The following is a 20,379-nucleotide window of genomic DNA, read 5'->3' on the forward strand; positions in this document are numbered from 1 at the left end:
CTCCATGCACACGTTTCCACTATCGCACCTGATTGGACCTGTTCTCACATGGCTCATCCTCTTGCTCTCCACATACTTGTAGAATGCCTTGGGGCTTTTCTTACTCCTGTTCACCAAGGCTTCTCATGGCCCCTTCTGCCTCTCCTTATTCCATTATTAAGCTCCTTCCTAGCAACCTTGTAATTTTCTAGAGCTCTAACAGTACCTAGTTCTTGAACCTTTTGTAAGCTTTTCTTTTCTTAACTAGATTTTCTATATACTTTGTACACCATGGTTCTTTTACCCTACCATCGTTTCCCCCTGCCTCAATGGAACACACCTATGCAAAATGCCATGCAAACGTTCCCTGAACACCTGCCACATTTCTGCCGTACACTTCCTTAAGAACATCTGCTCCCAAGTTCCTGCCTAATAGCATCATATTTCCCCCTACCCAAGTTAAATGTTTTCCCAAATTGTCTGCTCCTATCACTCTCCAGTGCTACGGTGAAGGAGATAAGAGTTGTGGTCACTATCTCCAAAATACTCTCCCACTGAGAAATCTGACACCTGACCAGGTTCATTTCCCAATAGCTGATCAAGTACAACCTCTCCTCGACTTGACTTATCTACATTTTGCATCAGGACACCTTCCTGAACACATCCAACAAACTCCACCCCATCTAAACCCCTTGTGCTAAGGAGAAGCCGATCAATATTAGGAAAGTTAAAATCACCCATCTGAGGTTGGTTGCTCATCCTTCCTTCAGCCCCCACTGTCATCCATACAGGGAGCAAAAATCTCAGACCTATTGGACAAGCTCAAGGGCAGAGCTTGAGTAAATACTGGAGTTTAGTAGAATGCAAGTGGGGGGGGGGGTGATCTCATTGAATATTGAAAGGACTAGATATGGTGGATGTGGAGAGCATGTTTCTTTTAGTAGGGGTATCCAGAACTAGAGGACACAGCCTCAAAATTGATGGGTGACCTTTCAGAACAGAGGTAAGGAGGAATTGTTTTAGCCAGACAATAGTGAATCTGTATTTAAAGCGGAAGTTGATAGTTTCCGGATTGGTCAGGGAATCAAAGGATATGGCGAGAAGGCAGGTATATGCGGTTGAGTGGGATCCGGGATGAGCCATAATGGAATAGCAGAGTGGACTCGATGGCTGAATGGCCTAATTCTGCTCCTTCTGGAGTCTGCATCTTTGAGGACTTATTAATCTAACAGCTTCTAAAGTCTCTTTTCTATGTTAGCATTTCATGCAGACGACTGATTCCCTTTAGAGATATCTTAAAGTATTATAGGTTGAGCACCCCTTATTTGAAATGCTTGGGGCCAGGTGTTCCAGATTCTTTTGAATTTTGGAATATTTGTAACTATATAATGAGGTACCTTGGGGATGGGACCAAACTCTAAATACTAAATCCATTTACATTACATGTATAGCTTGTACACATACCCTGAATGTAGTTTTATACAATATTTTTAATAGCTATCACTACCTCAGCCACCCAGGTGGACAGTCAGTGGCTGTTTGGCATCACCATCAGTCCAAACTCTGAATTTATGTAAGACTGGTAAGCAGCCTTTGTCTTACACTTGTTCATCACACATCTAGCACGTACCGATGCAACCATTCAGTGCGTTAGATTGTCATCAGTGACGATTTTGGCAAACTCATCAATGAATTTCCCTACTGCTTTGTGATCAACAGATGCTTTACCAGCATAAATCTTTAAAAATTTAATGCTGTGATTTTTCTTAAATTTCTGAAAACAGCCTGCTGAATATTCACAATTACCTTCAATTTTCAATTCATCATGATAGATCTTTGCATGTTTCATGATCAGCAATTAAGTGACATATGTTCACTCCGATGCTGATGAATACACTCTATAAATACATGAACAAGATTTTCATTTTTAGCTTTATGCAGTGTCTGTCTATTTTTCATTAACTTCTGTTCAATGCGTATGAGGTCACTTTTCAGAAAGGTCTGTGGAGTACAAGAGACCTGTGTATTGCCTGGGAACACTCCCAGTTCTTATGGAATTTTCCATTTGTGATGTTATGTCAGTGTTCAGAAAAAGTTTGGATTTCAGAGGTTTTCACATCTTGGAATTTTGGATAAGGGGTGTTCAACCTGTATTAGGCCACTGTTTATTCACCTAAAGCTTCTGAGAGTCGAACAACTCTTTTTTGTAATTCTATCATTTATAAGCATATGCTCTTTATTCTTCCTTTTGTAACATAGAAGTGTTTAATTTATTTTAACATCACATACAAAATCTTGAAAGTTTAGCAAAATCCCTTCTCACTTACATTAAGCTTTCACTTATGACATAGCATTTGTTTACTGGTTAATGTTAGAACTTTTGCAACTCAAAACCATTCATGGGCAATTAACTGTCAGTGAAAATATTTAACATACACTTTATCATTCGTAAGCTGGGGAAGTTGTACCGTGGAATAGGAAATGTTTTGTTGTTTCCGTGAAGTAAATTTTACCATGCTAAAGGAGGATAGGGCTTTTCCCAGATGGGTAGGCACAAAAGCTTGGAAAAGTATTGTTAAGGAAAAAGGGAAGAAGGGTGCAGGGGAGGTTACTGAAATCTCCAGAATAAAGAAAAAATGAAAAGAAGGGTGGTGAATACAGGACTGGTGTTATACTTGAATTCCTTCAGCATACAAAATAAAATAGATGATCTTGCAGCACAGTTAGAAATTGGCAGGTGCGATGTTTTGGCAACAGAATCGTGGTTGAAGGAAAATCTCAGCTGGAGGCTTAATGTCCAGTATACACATTTTATTCAAGGAACAGGCAGGTGGACAGGGAGTGGGGTAGCTTTGTTGATAAAAAAAGGAAATCCAATACATAGAAAGAAGTAACATATGATCAAATATAGAATCTTTGTGGGTATAGTTAAGAAACAGTAAGGGTAAAGAGCCCTTGACGGGATTATATATAGGCCTTCTAAAAGTAGCCAAGATGCTGGATACAAATTACAATGTGAGGAAAGAAATGGCTAAAAGGGCAATGTTACGATGGAAGTGGGGAATTCCCAAAAAAGCAGATAGACTAGGAAAATCAACTTGGTGCTGGATCCCAAGAGAGGGAATTTGCACAATTGCCTACAAGATGGCATTTTAGAGCAGCTTGTCAGTGAGCCCACTAGGGGAAAGGCAATTCAAGACTGGATGCTGAGTACAATACCAGATTTGATTAGGGAGCTTAAGGTAAAGAAACCCTGAAGAGGAGTTGATGATAATATGATAACATTGAGTTTAACAGTTAACATTAACAAACATTAACTGTTTGAGACTGAGATGCTATTAACAGAAATATTGTTATTATATTTGAGTAAAGGTAATTACAGAGGCAAGAAAGAGGAGCTCTCAATCAAAGTTGATTGTGAGGGGACACAAGCTGGGAGGATTGTAGCACAGTAATGCCTGGAGATTTTGAGAGTAATTTGGAAGACACAGTATCAGTTCTTCCCAAAGAAGACAAAACATTCTAAAGGGAGGATGAAGTAGCTGTGGCTGACAAAGGAAGTCAAAGGCAACAACATAAAAGCAGAACAGAGGGTATACAATATAACCAAAATTAGTGGGCAGCTAGAGGATTGGGAAGCTTTTAAAAACCAACAGAAGGCAACTAAAGAGTAATAAGGAGAGAAAAGATCAAATATGAAGGTAAGCTAGCCAATAATATAAAAAATGGATACCAAAAGCTTTTTTCAGACATGCAAAGAGTAAAAGAGACACAAGAGTGGACATCAGACTGCTGGAAAATGACATGAGAGGAGTAGTAAAGGGGATCACAGGAATGACAGATGAACTCAGTAATAAGTATTTTACATTAGTCTTCACCATGGAAGACATCAGCAGTATGTCAGAGGTATAAATGTCGGCAGAAATGAGTGCAGTTGCAATTACTAAGGAGTAGGTGCTTGGGAAGCTTAAAGGCTTGAAGTCTCCTGGACCAGATGGACTACACCCCAGGGTTCCGAAAGAGGTAGCTGAAGAAATTGTGGAGGCCTTAGTAATGATCTTTTAAAATCATTCTGGAATGGTTTTAGAGGACTGGAAAATTGCAAATGTCACTCCACCCTTTTGGAAAAGGTGTAAAAGACAGGAAATTATGGGCCACTTAACCTGACTTCAGTGGTTGGGAAGATGTTGGAGACAATTATTAAGGATCAAGTTTTAGGGTTACTTTGAGGCACATAGTAAAGTAGGCCAAAGTCAGCTTGGATTCCTTAGTGGAAATTTTGCCTAACAAATCTGTTGAAATTCTTTGAGGAAATAATAGGCAGGATAGACAAAGAAGAGTCAGTGGATGTGTAATTGGATTTTCAGAAGGACTATGTAAAGGTGCCACACATGTGGTTGCTCAACAAGAGCACATGGTATCACAGGAAAGATGCTGGCATAGACAGAAGATCAGCTGACAGGCAGAAGGTGAAGAGTGGGAATAAAGGGGGCCTTTACTGGTTGGATGCTGGTGACTAGTGGTGTTCTGCAGGGATTGGTGCTGGGAACACTACTTTACACATTATACATTCATCACCTGGATGATGGAATTGATGGCTTTGTGGCCAAGTTTGGGGATGAGATAAAGATAAGTGAAGGGGTAAGTAATATTGAGGAAGCAGGGAGTCTGCAGAAGGACTTGGATGGATTGGGATAATGAGCAAAGAAGCGGCAGATGGATTACAGAAATACTCAGTTGGAAGTGTATGGTCATGCATTTTGGTAGAAGGAACAAAGGTCGACTATATTTTAAATGGGGAGCAAATTCAGAAACTGAAGGTGCAAAAGAAGTTGGGAGTTCTAGTGCAGGATTCCTGAAAGGTTGACTTGCAGGTTGAGTGGTAGTAAGGAAGGTAAATATAATATTAGCATTCATTTTGAGAGAATTAGAACATAAAAGCAAAGATGTATTGCTGAAGCTTTATAAGGAATTGGTCAGACTACTGTACTGATTTTGTTCATTTACAGTCAATCAAAAGAACACTGGATTAATTCCTCCGTTAACAACCATTAGGAACTAATACACAATTTTATAGCATTGTAGTAGTTTTTATAATGCTCTAATTTGTTCTATTTTTCATTTAAATACATAATTTGTTACTCAGTTAAACAGTAATTTGTCTTTTTTATATCTTTTTAACTATTTCCATGAAACTTTGGCTAATTGGGGCAGCCATTTAATTGGGCCAAAATGTACAGGTCCTGATGTGTCCTAATTAACCGGAATCCACTGTATGTCCAAATCAGGATGTTGTAGGTGAACCTGCATGTGAGTGTTGCCATATTCCTGCTGCCCTGGTCACTGGTAGTAGAGGTTGTGGGTTTGGGAGCTGACAGTCAGATTAGCCTCAGTAAATAAAAAGCATTGTATTAGGTAAATAATGCGCACTGCAGCAAAAGTACAATATACTGGTGGTAGATACAGGGTGGTGAATGGGGTGCCAATTAAGCAAGCAGTCTTGGTTTAGATAGTTTACTTCACAACACTCCAATCTTGCATTGTGTTGTGTAAGCCTGAGCTGTAACTCATTATATTATCATTCTATTGAACCTAGGAAAGACAGCATTAATATAAAATCACAAGTTGACCAAAATACTCAAATCAGTCAGACAGCATCTGTGTAAAGAAAAATGGTTAACGTTTCAGACTGAAGAATTGGTAAAGTGAGAATACAAGTTCGTTTCATTATAACAAGCATGAGAATAGATGCTTGGGACATAGAAAATGTCTATGGTAGGATTCTGAAAACAGTATTCAGATTCAGATTCATTTAAGCATCATGTGTACATTGAAACATACATTTAAATGCATTGTTTGCATTAACAACCAACAAAGTTTAAGGGTGTTCTGTGGGCAGCCCAACACAAAATACAACAAAACAGAATACAACAAGCAACAAAACAACAGCAAAATAAGCCCTTTCCTCTCTCCTACCCACCTACACACAAGGACAATCCTCCAACCCAAGGACAGGTCTCCGGGCTTCTAGTCTCCAGTCTCCAAACGAAGGAGAACCGGACTTCCAATTAACATTCAGGCTTTGATCTTTGATCGACCCCTGGACTATCTGATCATGAGACCCCAAACTCCAGGCTTTAAACACCAGGCTTGATGACTCACTGGCCCTGATGCCTCCTGGTCATATAGACACCTAATTCCAGGATTCATTGACCTGAAACAGCCCAACAATCATGGATGTCCTTCATCACACATCCGTGTCGCTGACCTTTTGATTGCGGAATAGAGGCCTGGACTCAAGGTGTCTTTTGTACCCCATCCACATCACTAGCACTCGAACACAGGTGTACAGTGTAGTGCCTAACAGCCACACAAGTTCAAGTGACTGACACGAGTTAGAAACTTTTCGGCAACAGTCTCCTACTCCAATTAAATGGCATAGAATCTCAACTAAATGAAGGGATTCCTAGATGATTTCTTGATTAGTTTTTGTTCTTTAAGAGTTGGCCCGAATAAGGAGCTGCCTTGATTAACTGATGGCCCAATTTACCAGTATCCACTGAAGATCTCCAGTCTTTCATCACTGCAGGAGTTCAATATAGTGACTCACCACTACCATCAAGTCCAATTAAGGATGGGCAGTAAATGCTAGCATTTCCACCATCACCCATGTTTCAGAAAAATTACAACCACACCATCAGGTGTGGCAGTATTAGCCTACATCAGAATCATGGCTGGGCAAGTCAAGGTAGCTGACTGCTGATATTGCATCAAGCAAAAGTTTATTTGACACATAAGCCAGCAGTGCCCAAGCTGAAAATAGTTAGTATCTCTTGTAGTCAGAAGGCAATGCAAAGAGGTTCAGATTGGGAGGTCAGTGGCAGGACTGGAGCAGGGCCTGATTGTGGTGGACGCAGAGGAAACAGGTGTTGATCTGTGAGCAACCTGTTGACTGTGATTGTTATAGTACAGCCAGGAATTAGCTTCAGGAGTGCATCTAGATATCTGTGATCAATGAGAAGAGTCAATGGAGAGTCAAATGGGGAATAGAATGGAAGGAGGAGGAGATTGGAGAGAGTGGGAGAGGGATCTGAAATAGAGTATGTGAGAGAATACTGAGGAACAAAGGTGAACAAGGAGGAGATGAACCCATTGATGGCAATGGCAATGACATGATTGGGAGGGTAGTAGTTATTTTCATTAGAGTGTGGCACTTTTGTGATGTGAAAGCCATAAGTCACTTGGTATCGAGGACAAAGCTGTTTAATATCGTTATTTATCTGGAGAGAACTAAAGCTGACGAAAGGATTTTTTTTGTCATACAGGAGGAGATTGGAGAGAGTGGGAGAGGGATCTGAAATAGAGTACGTGAGAGAATACTGAGGAACAAAGGTGAACAGGGAGGAGATGTATAGGGAAGTTAAGAGATTATGGGAAAACATTCAAGTGTTTTGCATAATTTCTATGTTCACAAGAAGCAAGTGCGTGTGCAGGTGGATTAGCATATGTGGACTTTTATGCCTATCATCCACTTTGTGCCTATTCTGTCAATTGAGCAGAGCAGGTTTTCTGGTCAGCTTTTACTCCTTACTATTGTTACAACCAAGTTCAGCCAAGAATATGTCACAACTGGTATGTGATGGTGTCCCACATTGAACAAATACACACACATGTACCTTTCATTCTTCAAAAATAATTCCTAAACTTGGAATAACAGACATCTCATACAGAACCTTCACAGTGATAGACCTGAACACTGCAACAGTATCAAAGCCAAGGAACTTTGGACACTGAAACAGACTGGCCCCTTGCAGGTGAGACACAACACGTATAAGTGGATGTACTATCTTTTGGAGGAAGAGAACCCTCTCATCATAGGTTTCACCATCAAGGTCAAGATTCTGAGGCTGCTTTGTGATTCTTCCTTGAAGTTAGTAATAGATTAATTAGTCATTGTAAATTGTCCTGTGATTAGGTGGGTAGTTGGGTGGTGCAGCTCATTGGGCAGGAAGGGCATGTTCCGTGCTGTATTTGTAAATAAAAATAAAATTGTGACGCTTTAGTTCCCTCTAAGGTGGATTAAACATTATGTTGATCAGTGGATATCCAAGTTTTCAAGCAATGAATGAGGCCATTAAGGAATTGGTCTCTAACCTTAAACAATCACTGGCCTTACCTCCAATAACAGACAAGCCAATCTTTCTTGGTAATGCCATTGCCACAACCACAAAGGATGTGCTGCCCTAGATCTTCCACTGGTTTAAAACACAACCTATCCAACAAAAGATGCAGTCCTAGGGATGTTCTAAGACCAAATACTAAGCAAAGGAATATATTGTAAGTAGTGCTCATTGATGTAACATAGAAAAGCACAATGTTTGAAGAGGACATAAGAAACATAAAAATGCTTCTTCAAAAGTTAATTCAATACTTTTAGAAGAGAAAAAAATATATTTTTTGAAAATAATTAGTAAAATAAGGTAAAGTGTTAGAAAATGATACTGTAAACACGAAGAAATCTGCAGATGCTGGAAATTCAAACAACACACCCAAAATGCTGGTAGAACACAGCAGGCTAGGCAGCCTCTGTAGGGAGAAGCACTGTCAATGTTTTGGGCCGAGACCCTCTATCAGGACTAGCTGAAAGGAAAGATAGTAAGAGATTTGAAAGTAGTGGGGGGAGGGGGAAATGTGAAATGATAGGAGAAGACCGGAGGGGTTGGGATGAAGCTAAGAGCTAGAAAGGTGATTGGCGAAAGTGACACAGAGCTGGAGGAGGGAAAGGATCATGGGACGGGAGGCCTCAGGAGAAAGAAAGGGGGGGGGAGCACCAGAGAACAGGCAAACAACTAATTATGTCAGGGATGGGGTAAGAAGGGGAGGAGGGGCATTAACGGAAGTTAGATGTCAATGTTCATGCCATCAGGTTGGAGGCTACCCAGCCGGTATATAAGGTGTTGTTCCTCCAACCTGAGTTCGGATTCATTTTGACAATAGAGGAGGCCATGGATAGACATATCAGAATGCGAATGGGACATGGAATTAAAATGTGTGACAACTGGGAGATCCTGCTTTTTCTGGCAGACCGAGCGTAGGTGTTCTGCGAAATGGTCTCCCAGTCTGCATCGGGTCTCACCAATATATAAAAGGCCACACCGGGAGCACCGGACGCAGTATACCACACCAGCCGACTCACAGGTGAAGTGTCGCCTCACCTGGAAGGACTGTCTGGGGCTCTGAATGGTGGTGAGGGAGGAAGTGTAAGGGCAGGTTGAGCACTTGTTCAGCTTACAAGGATAAGTGCCAGGAGGGAGATCGGTGGGAAGGGATGGGGGGGACGAGTGGACAAGGGAGTCGCGTAGGGAGCAATCCCTGCGAAAAGCAGAAGGGGGGGGGGAGGGAAAAATGTGTTTGGTAGTGGGATCCCGTTGGAGGTGGCGGAAGTTACGAAGAATTATATGTTGGACCTGGAGGCTGGTGGGGTGGTAGGTAAGAACAACGGGAACCCTATCCCGAGTGGGATGGCGGGTGGATGGGGTGAGGGCAGATGTGTGGGAAATGAGAGAGATGCGTTTGAGAGCAGAGTTGATGGTGGACGAAGGGAAGCCCTTTTGTTTAAAAAAGGAAGACAACTCCTTCGTCCTGGAAAGAAAAGCCTCATCCTGAGAGCAGATGCGGCAGAGACGGAGGAATTGTGAGAAGGGGATAGCCTTTTTGCAAGAGACAAGGTGGGAAGAGGAATAGTCCAGGTTGCTGTGAGAGTCTGTAGGCTTATAGTAGATATCAGTAGATAGGCCGTCTCCAGAGATGGAGACAAAAAGATCAAGAAAGGGGAGGGAGGTGTTGGAAATGGACCAGGTAAATTTGAGGGCAGCGTGAAAGTTGGAGGCAAAGTTAATGAAGTCGACGAGCTCAGCACGCGTGCAAGAGGCAGCGCCAATGCAGTTGTCGATGTAGCGAAGGAAAAGAGTGGGATGGATACCGGTATAGCCTTGGAACATGAACTGTTCCACAAAGCCAACAAAAAGGCAGGCATAACTGGGACCCATATGGGTGTCCATGGCTACACCCTTGCTTTGGAGGAAGTGGGAGGAGCCAAAGGAGAAATTGTTGAGAGTAAGAACTAATTCCGCCAGAAGGAGGAGAGTGGTGGTAGAGGGGATTTGGTTAGGTCTGGAAAATGATACTGTATGTTTTATAAATAGTACTTTGAAGATCAAAGGGCTTCTCACTAACACATGCCACATGTCATGCCCTGACTAACTAGGAAAGGAATTAACTAAAGATGTACAAAAGTGGCAATTTTAAAGTACAAAATATATCCTCATTATCTTATTTTTTTCCTAATCATACTTACTACACAGTACCTATTTGTAAGTTGATGTCTAAACTTTGAACAGCACTACTGGATATTTCACTATTTCATTCTACATTGCACTAGATCTAAAAGTCTTTGATATGCATGTTAGCAGTAATATTCATCATATTCACAGTTTATTCTTTTGCTAAATGAACTACCACTGATAAAATAAACTGGTCTTGAGGAGCCCTGCTCATAAAACAATTAAAATAAATGATAAGAGCGTCCCTAATAAAACACAATTTTTTCATCCTGTTTGAAAGAGATTGTTTTCTGCCAATGATACTGACTTATATTTTTGCTAAACAGTATTCTTTACGTTTCTTTCTAACACAATGTTCATGCTCAGGTTGTCCCACTTGCTTGAGAATAGGAGGGGACTATATAATGGTAGTTGGACCGAGCAGCTGGTGGCCAGGGAGCCTAATAGATATGTCATGGCAAGTAAATGATTTGTTTGGCATCTAGTTTGAGCTTTCTGATGTATTCCTACTCTGGCTGAAGCACAAGTAGTGCTGTAGGGACACTTACTTGGAATTCAGCCTTTCTGCCCTCCTTTGAGTTGACTTGCTTCCAAGGGCCTATAATTCCCAGGTACCAGAAGCTAATAATCAGAAGGTTGGTTAAAATAAAAATGAGACACCTGAAAATATGAAATGAAAATATGCAGGTGGCCATCCTGCTTCCCATGAGCAAAATAGTTGCCTGTTTCTTGCCCAATTTACATTAATGTGTCAGCAGGTTTGAGGCAGTTTGGGTTTCTATTGATGAATGTTTTGGAATGTTAATCTGTGATCCAGTAATAATCTACTGCCTATTGCAATTCAGTCCATTTCATTCCACCTTACTGCAGCCAATGATGTGTACTTCCAATGTTACATGTAACCCTCTCATCGTAAGCTCATAATGAGTTAGCTGTTACTCTGAATACAAACTAACAGCAACATGACTCGACAATGCATAGGAATAACGATGAAAGGACATTTCCAATAAATAAACGTCTAGGGTAAATATGATTCGGGAAAATAAAAACATAAAAGTCTGAATGTTCCTTCCATGAGAAAATATAGGCAATTACTTGTATGAATACTGATACATCCAAGCAAATTTACCATTCAGCAGGAAGCAATAATTTAACTCACACCAGTATAAACTTAGATCGAAATTGTATTGACAACATATTTTAAACTATAACAAACAAAGTAAAGGAAAAGGGCCTATTACATATATATTAGTCTATAGTGTGCACATAATTGTTGGAGCTCATTGCTGCATAATCAATCCAGTTTGCTTCGCTTCATTTACTCACGGTACCGAAATGGCTGTGCGCTGAAAACCCAATCCAAACGAAACATACATATCCATGCAATGCTCAAGAAAAGGTGTTGAACGTTCTCCAAGGTCGTATGCTAACTAGTTAATTAAAAGTTATCTGCACACTCTCTGTGAGACCAAAGTTTGCATGTGGATTTTTCCGACGTCAGTATCTATGTTTCCAAATGGGTTCTGTGAGCATTTCACCATGTTCTTCTACAATTTTTGTTGTCTGCTTCCAGTTTCTTTCTTTCCCATCCTTGGATCCCAGAAAAATGTCTACCTTGTCTCTTTCTTTCCCCGCACTCTCGCAATAAAATATATTAACAAGGCAAATCCTGTTGGCCAATACAACAGGCCTAATTTCATCAAATGAAAAAAAGGAACACACAATTGGATAATGTAATTAAAGGAACACAGTGCATTTTTAGAAAATCTGCAGAAAATAAAATACTCCACAGCATATCTGTGTTAATAACATCTTAAACCAGGGTAACACGTACATATTGATCATCTTTCTTAACTGGTCCAAATAAGACAATTCTATATTGGATGTGTGTTAATAACATCTTAAACCAGGGTAACACGTACATATTGATCATCTTTCTTAACTGGTCCAAATAAGACAATTCTATATTGGATGTTCAACTTCACAGAAGCACCATAGTTGTCTCTTAAGACAGTAATTTTGTCATGCAAAGCAGTTTCAGTATGATTACCAAAATTAATAAATAATTTGAGGTACAATATCTTGCTGAAGCATCTTTTTTTCTTTCAAGCTTCATTTTCTTGTCTTTTCTTACACTTTTCATCACTTGTAATAAAAAAAAAAACAAAATTGAAGAGAATTATCTTTGAACTAACCTGATTGGAATACCTCAAGCTTATATTCCTTTGCTCCTTAGGAGGAATGTAACGCCTACATGGATCCACATCCTGTGGGCTGATCAGTTCATCCACTATTATGGACAACACATAAGAAAGTAGTTTAATTTTTACTTAAAATTAAGAATATTTTATTTTGCTAATCCATAAACTATCATCTATTCATTTTGAAAAATAAAGAGTCTTTATCATTGGACACAATTCGTGGGTGTTCAGAGATATAGATCGGATTGTAAGTGAGAGTGACTAATTAGAGGCTAGACAACTAGAATCAACAAATTATTGTGTGGATATCATAGCCAAAGTTCGTAGTATCTGAGAATTCATGAGTTGCTTGGCAACAACATTACTCAAAAAATGATATGCCTTACACTTCTAAAAATGCTGTTTTCCCACAAATTCAAACTTCATAAAATGGGCTGTAAATAATGGTCTGAATCAAGGTCATTAGATAATCTATCCTGTGACTGTAACGCATTAAGCCTCCTTATTCATTGGAGTGTTTTATAGCCTTTGATTAAATCTATCAAGTCAAGTCCCCATACCATCCAATTTTTCAATTACGTTCAACATTTTTCACCAATAGTACCCAATTCACCTGCAAACCAGCACTTATTATCCCATCAATCCAAAAATTGACTCCTGACTCGTTCCTCTAATCAGAGATAATACAGGAAAGACAGAACATTATGACATTGGCAGCAATGCCTTTGAAATATGAAAAATAAAAATTAACTCAATATCCTTCAAAAATCTACTCCTGATCTGCCCCTCTTTCCCTATCTGCATTTATTTGTTTCCTTTTCACATCAACATTTTGCTTCATCAAATTCTCATTTTCCACCATCTTTCTCAACTATTCACTGTCTTTACTCATAGACTAATTACTCAATTTCAGGACAGTTAGTAAATTCCTCCACGAGAAAGAATTTGTCTACATCTTCAGGTCACAGGGATTCCATTCCATTCCATTTCCCAGTTTATGACTTGAAATGAGCCATAATTTTTCCAATTTTGGCATTATGCTCAACACTGCTGTATTCCATGACAAAAGGCCACATGTAAGCAACATTGTGCAATCTAGCCTTGGTTAACTTCCTGTGAAACCATGTCTTTATTAGTTCTACATTTGGTTACTTTGCTCCTTCTTAATTTCCAATGCTCTATATTCGAACCACTGCACATTTCATCCTGCTCTGTGTCAAGTCTGGTTCAGCCATTATTCGTGACCCTACTGACTACATGATCGATCAATACCTCACATTTGAAAATAGCATCCTAATTGTATTAAAATCTTACCCAAGCCTGTTACAGAAACTTCTTTATGTTTAAAAAAACCCCCTCTCTTTATCAGATTCTATCGTTTTGAATAACTCCCCAACTTTTGTTCCATCAGTTATAGCTGTGCTTTAAGTTATCCAAGTGAAATGCTGTTGAAGTTTCTCCATGTTCTGTCCCCTTTACTTCTTATAACAATCTCCTTAAAATATACCTATTAGACTACATTTCGATTACACTTCTTAATCCCTGTCACTGCTTTGGCTTTATTGACACAGATATATAAAATACACAGATATAGTTATAGAAACAGGCCCTTCAGCCCATCTAGTCCATGCTGAAATATAGATCTGTCGAGTCCCATCAACCTGCACCTGGAACACAGCCCTCCATATCCCTCTCAGCCATGCACCTACCCAAATTTCTTTTAAGTGTTGTTATTGAACCCTATCTACCACTTCCGCTGGTAGCTCATTCCACACTCTCATCACTGAGTGAAGACATTCTCCCACCTGTACCCTTTAAACATATAACCCTTTCAACCTTAACCCAAGACCTGCAGTTCTAGTCTCACCCAAACTCAGTGCAAAAAGCCTACATGTATTTACACTGTCTATACCCCTCACTATTAAGTTTGTCCTTTTATACCTTTTTAACTACTTCCATGAAACTTCAGCTAATTGGGACAACCACTTAAATGGGCCAAAATGTACTAGTCCTGACGTATTCTGATTAACCGAAACAACAGTACCTGAGTTCTTTAGAATACCTTCCAATAACTTACTCAGTACTGATGTCAGGCTCATAAACAAGAGAAAATCTGCAGATGCTGGAAGTCAAGGTAATACACACAAAATGCTAGAACTCAGCAGGCCAGGGGCATCTATGGAAAAGGGTAAACAGTCGACGTTTCGGGCCGAGACACTTCATCCGGACCCACCGCCTTATAGTTTCCTTTCTTATTCTTAGAGCCTTCCTTAAACAACATAACAACATTAGTTATCCTTCAATCCTCCAGCACCTCACCCGAGGATTAAAGATGTTTTAAATACCTCTGCTAGGGCCACTTGCAATTTCTGGACTAGTCTCTCACTGGGCTTGAGGGAACACCTTGACAGGTCCTGAGGATTTATCCACCTGAATTTGCGGCTAGACAGTTTAACGCCTTCTCGTCTGCAATCTATATATGGTCCACAACTTCACTGCTGCATTGCCTCACTCTGCGCCAGTCTCCCGATGAACAATGGGATGCTTTTGTACCTAAAAGTTGCTATCCTTATAAGTTCAGGTTGCTAGCTGCAGACTTAATAAGTTACTTACCAAGCAACTTTGCAATTATGTACAAAGCCTGTCCCCACAAGAAAAGATTTCCATCACGCCCAGAGCTGCTAGGAAAACGCTTTTGACTGCCAGGTGATTCTCTTTCTAATTCAATAAAGTCAGCTGGCACATAATAGTACTTCGGTACGAGAGCAAACCCTATACAAATAAAGAACACGTATTAAAGGTTAGCACTTCTGAATAATCTGAAGAAATTTAAAGTTAGAATGGAAATAGGTAAGCTAGCTTTGAAGAACCTGCCATGTGAGAGTGTGATGGCAAAATTTAAACTGATTTCCATATTTATTTTGTCATTCTTCCTGCAATTACCTCTGCTAACAAGATTGATGCAAATTGTACTGAATTTACAATTATAGTTTCAAAATAGAGTGACACTGAAAACTATTATAATTTAGAATTCTAAATGCTGTTTTCTCCTTAAAATTTTTTGTTAGGTTCAATACTGTTACCCAATCTCATTCAACAAGTAGTACTGCTGTCTGAGAAAGATGTCAAAGTTTTACAATATTTCTTAAAGTCATTGACACTGAGAAACACTTAATTAATTTCATAGATCCTATGATAGGTTTCATCTGGATCATAACACAAGACACAGTCCAGGGTAAACGTCTGGGAATCTCTGCACGCTTTTGCTTTGCCACTACACTAGTCTATGGGGAATACAGTAACAGAATCCAGCTGGGAAATCACTGAATGGGCTTGGCCAATTAAGTTTGGAAATCCCAGCAAAACCTGAGCTAGGAAAGAGAGTGAGTTAATCACGGTTTGCCAACTTGTCTGGCAAATAATCAAGCAATGCTCATATTTAAAGTCTTTATTAGGTACTTTGAAACACATATTGAACAGAACCATGGTAGTGTGCAACAAAAATGCAATATAACTACAAGCCGATGATATCAGATCATCATTCAAACCAAAGAATCCGGATCATGTTTGTGAAAGTCCTTGGAAACCAAAGTCTGAATTATAGCTGGAAATTTACTCAGTGCCTTGTGTTAATTCATTTCAGTTCTTCTTAATTTAAAATCAAAACATATTATGTTTTGGGAAGGCTAAGGCTGTAAGACATAGTGAATCAGGCTCCAGATTCTTAGTTTAAAAGACTGAACTATCTGAAACTGTCCTAAAGCAGTTTTGTTTAAACACTTCCATACTACCACACATTATGAACATTAAAAGAGATTGTTGACAGTTACATAGATTAAAATAGGTACAATTTTATTGTTTGAAACACCAGCATAGTGATTATTTAATTATCGCAAATTCAGTGTGTTATATAAAGAATGTGTTGCAAGCATCTACAATATTAATAATTATGTGAATTATATTAGTAGCATACATGACTAAACTCTACATTAAAATAAACAATTTTTTCACCTCAAAACTGGTGCAAAACTCATGACTTATCTTTTTCAACAACTATCTTTGTAACAAAATTTATATATCTGTGCAGAAGAATTATCAATGCTTTTGTAAGCGACAATGGAACAAGTGTTCTCTCAAAATACAGTTTAAAAACCTTTTGTTACATAATGCAGGTGATGACCTCATCAATCATCAGCAGAGAAAACAAGGAGATTCCTTCTCCATGGATTCAAGTAATTGAATGAAATCTACAAAATATTCACACCTATCAAATGTAATCCCCCTAGAAATGCATTTCACATTTTTACTTCACTTTGAGATTGATTTTATTACAGTGTCTTACAGCAGATAGAATTTTATATGGTTCCCTGCTGACAGCATGACATGCAAAATCTGTTCAGACAGCCGTGTTTAAAAAAAAGTTGAATACAGGTGGTTAGGTAGAAGTCTGTATGATTAACTATCCAAGTCAAGGCATAATGGTAAGACCATAGCAGCATTATAAGATGACAGTTATGCTACTGCAAATTCTGGATTATATGTTTTCCAAAGAATTATGAATCATTTGCAAGAATAAACTGCATATACTTAAGAATATTGACACAAGAGAATACAGAGGTTGGAATCTGGATTGGACACAAAACACTGCAGCTGTTGGAATCTGGATTAGACACAAAACACTGCAGATACTGGAACCTGGATCACAAACAATGTGCTGAGGAATTCAGCAGGTCATACTGCACCTTTGGGAGCAAATTATAATATTTTGGGTCAACAAGTTCTTTCCTACTACAGATGCTGCATGACCTGCTGAGCTTCTACAGCACATTGTTACGTAAGAATGCTGGTTGGTGTGAAACAACACAAACATAAAGAGGGACATCAAAAATTGGATCTTTTTAACTGTGAGGAAATACTTAAAATTGCAAAAGGATCAGACACATAAGTTATGAAAATTCATAGCCTCTGCTGATACATAGTTTTGAGTGGAATGATTTAGACGTTGAATGCCTGGCCCTCATTCTGACACAAGGTCAAATGGTATTATACTCTCCAGCCAAGATTCTACCCTACAAAAATGCTTAGGCCTGTAATGTGAGATACAATCTGTTGTTTGGACCATCTAAATGCTGGCTCATATAGACTGGAAAGGCAGGATATTGAGAGTTGGGCAAGGTTGGATTGCTCTGGGAGCCGAGCCGATTTGGAGAGGTTGCTCTTCGGCAGCGAAATCTAGGCCTGAAGCAAATTGCCGGGCGGCATATCTAGGCCCAGGATAATTCTACGCGGCATGGCCCCCAGGCTCCAGTGTGAGGTGCGATCCGCTGTTCAGAGAATTTAAACACCAGCTCAGATAGACTTTTTTTTACAAAATATCTTTATTAAAAATTCAGTGCTACAATATGCCCAAATAGGCTGGGGGCTCCTCTCTCCGCGATGCTAAGGCAGTGAGTCAGCCCCCGGCTGCTGTACTTTGTGTCCGTGAACTTAGTGGTGATTTGTCCCGCTAATCTGATGAACTGAATACTGAGGCTTTGGGCCTACTCTAGATTGTTCCAGGGATTAGGCTCTAAGGACTCAATTTGGTTCAGAATGCTGTTGCTATTGCTTGCATGATTTGATTTCTCTCTTTCTCTGTGCGCATTGGGGGTTGGTCTTTATTGTTTTTAATTGGGTTCTTTCAGGTTCCATGCTTTGCCACTGTAAGCAAACAAATCTCATGTGAGTATAAACATTCTTTGATTATAAATGTAATTTGAACTTTGAGCTATCTTATGCTTCAAAGGGATAACTTCTCATTCTTCCAAATATGGACTTATCTTCCCTCATAAGACAACCTGTTCATCTCAGGAATCTATGTACTTTCCCTCTACTCTCCCTTTAGGTAAGGATATGAAAACTTTATCCTGTACTCTAGAACTAGTCTTTTCATTGTTAAGTTTTGTAACTCCAGAAACTAATTGAAAGAAAAACACAGGAGCCCAGGAAACTTGTCTACTTAGTTTTTCTTTAGTGAAACACTCACATATGACATGATGGTGTTATGATGTATACCATTCACAGACTTTTACATATAACCATAACAAATTATGCAAACAAATAAAGGATGCTTAATCAAACAATATATTTACAATATTACTGAAATATTAAGTGCACAACACTCCTCCCTGTAAAGCTATAAACTCCCAACACAATATAGAATACATTGTAACTCAAATAAAGTACATTATCATATTGCTCTGTCTTATATACACATTATACTATAGAATACAACTACTAAATACACATCCACAGAATAGTAAATTTTTAATTGTCCTATTCAGGCCTAAAGATTTAATTGCTGTGGAGGACGATTTCTTACTCTTGTGAGATGACATCTTTCCCGTCAAGAGGGGGCCACTCTGCTTGGTAGGTGAGACTTGGGGTAGTGAAACAATCCAGAGTTCTGGGACCTTCTTTGTGGTGGTTGTAGGAGTTGATTCTGGGACTGCAAGGAGTTGGTCTGATAGTTCTGTAAACATTTCTTCTCCAACAATTGCACATGCTCTCCTCAACTGATTGATGTGTCATCTCCAGATGACATTAGATGCAATCCCCACTGTGTAGGAGAGTGGTCCAGTTCTGTCTTTAATATTTCTAAGTATCCACTTTTGATCACCTCAGTAGTCCCTCGACAGAACTGCTTGTCCAGGAGTGAAACATCGAACCTCCTTGTTTGAGAAGCCCTCAATTTGTCTCAGCTACTTGTCCCGCGTAATCCTTCTGAGATTGGGTTTGAGAAGATCCAAGGATGAGTGCAAGAGGTGACGGAGGAGCAGCATTGCTGGTGAATTGTTGGTTGTTTAGTGTGTTGCACTGTGATAGGAAAGGGTAATTTGATCGAAAATTTCAAAACATCAAATGAATTGATAAGATACGTAGAGGGAAACTCTTTCAGTTGAATGGAGAGGCTGTGACTGGAGGGATTTCCTAACAATTAAAACTAGACCTTGAGGGGCGAAGCTTAGAATCAATTCACTCGTGCATCCGGATCCTCGATTTCCTCACTAGCATTTCCCAGTAACCAGTTTGAACTGGCATTATCTCATGCTCTTGCTATTTATTGCTCATTTACTATTATTTCTTTTTTTTCATTTTGTACTTGCACAACTTGTTGTTTTTATACAATGCACAACTCTTAACCCCACATAAGGCAACTGGCATCAAGGGCAAGTTCATCTTGGTGCCGGTAAAAAATGGGGTAACTGGAATTTCTGCACCACATTCCAGCCATTTTGGGTGGCCACGTAGACCTGAAACGGGGTGTGGTCTTTTCTGGTATCCCTTTAGATAATCTCTGCTATAATAGAGTGACTTTTGATTTGCATTAGTGAAAGCATGTCAAGAAGAGTATGCCCTTTTGTAAATTTTTCACATATTTCCTTTTCCAAAGGTAAACAGGTCAATCTATTTACATTTCTTTACTTAGTCATCCTCTTGAATTGTAATTGTGTCCTCCAAAAAACAGAGTCCATCTCTGCATTCGTGCTGCTGCTGTTAGTGGAACATCTTTCTACGGATGGAAAATGGATATTGGTGGTTGATGATCAGTAACGAGACCAACCTCTTTCTTGTACAAGTACTGGTTGAGATGTTTTACACTCCAAACCAGACTCAAGGCCTCTCTGCCAATCTGTTTCTAATTTTTGTCTGCAGTGGATGCAATGTCTACGGGGTATTCACTTCTATGACACATATGACTGCACCTGTACCTTCTCAGGTACAGTGTCTGACATCACTATTTTCCTTCTCTACACTGCTTTGTCCATTGCGATTTCTTCCCAATCTGTAATAATGAGTTCCAGGTGTAGAGCACA

At 39.4% G+C, this 20,379-nt stretch overlaps 1 protein-coding gene across 3 annotated transcripts in view; it reads right to left on the reverse strand.

Annotated features, from left to right (window-relative positions):
* phkb (phosphorylase kinase, beta) overlaps window positions 1-20,379 on the reverse strand; it is a 264,413-nt gene that overhangs the window by 126,557 nt on the left and 117,477 nt on the right. For all 3 annotated transcript variants that reach the window (XM_073070072.1, XM_073070073.1, XM_073070070.1), the window contains 2 exons: window positions 15,137-15,295; window positions 12,518-12,612 (listed from right to left, as the gene is read on the reverse strand). In XM_073070072.1, coding sequence (XP_072926173.1) covers window positions 12,518-12,612; window positions 15,137-15,295 — 254 coding nt within the window. The remainder of the gene's footprint in view (window positions 1-12,517; window positions 12,613-15,136; window positions 15,296-20,379) is intronic.

This window comes from Hemitrygon akajei, chromosome 17 (assembly GCF_048418815.1).
Source record: "Hemitrygon akajei chromosome 17, sHemAka1.3, whole genome shotgun sequence".
NCBI classification, from domain to species: Eukaryota; Metazoa; Chordata; class Chondrichthyes; order Myliobatiformes; family Dasyatidae; genus Hemitrygon; species Hemitrygon akajei.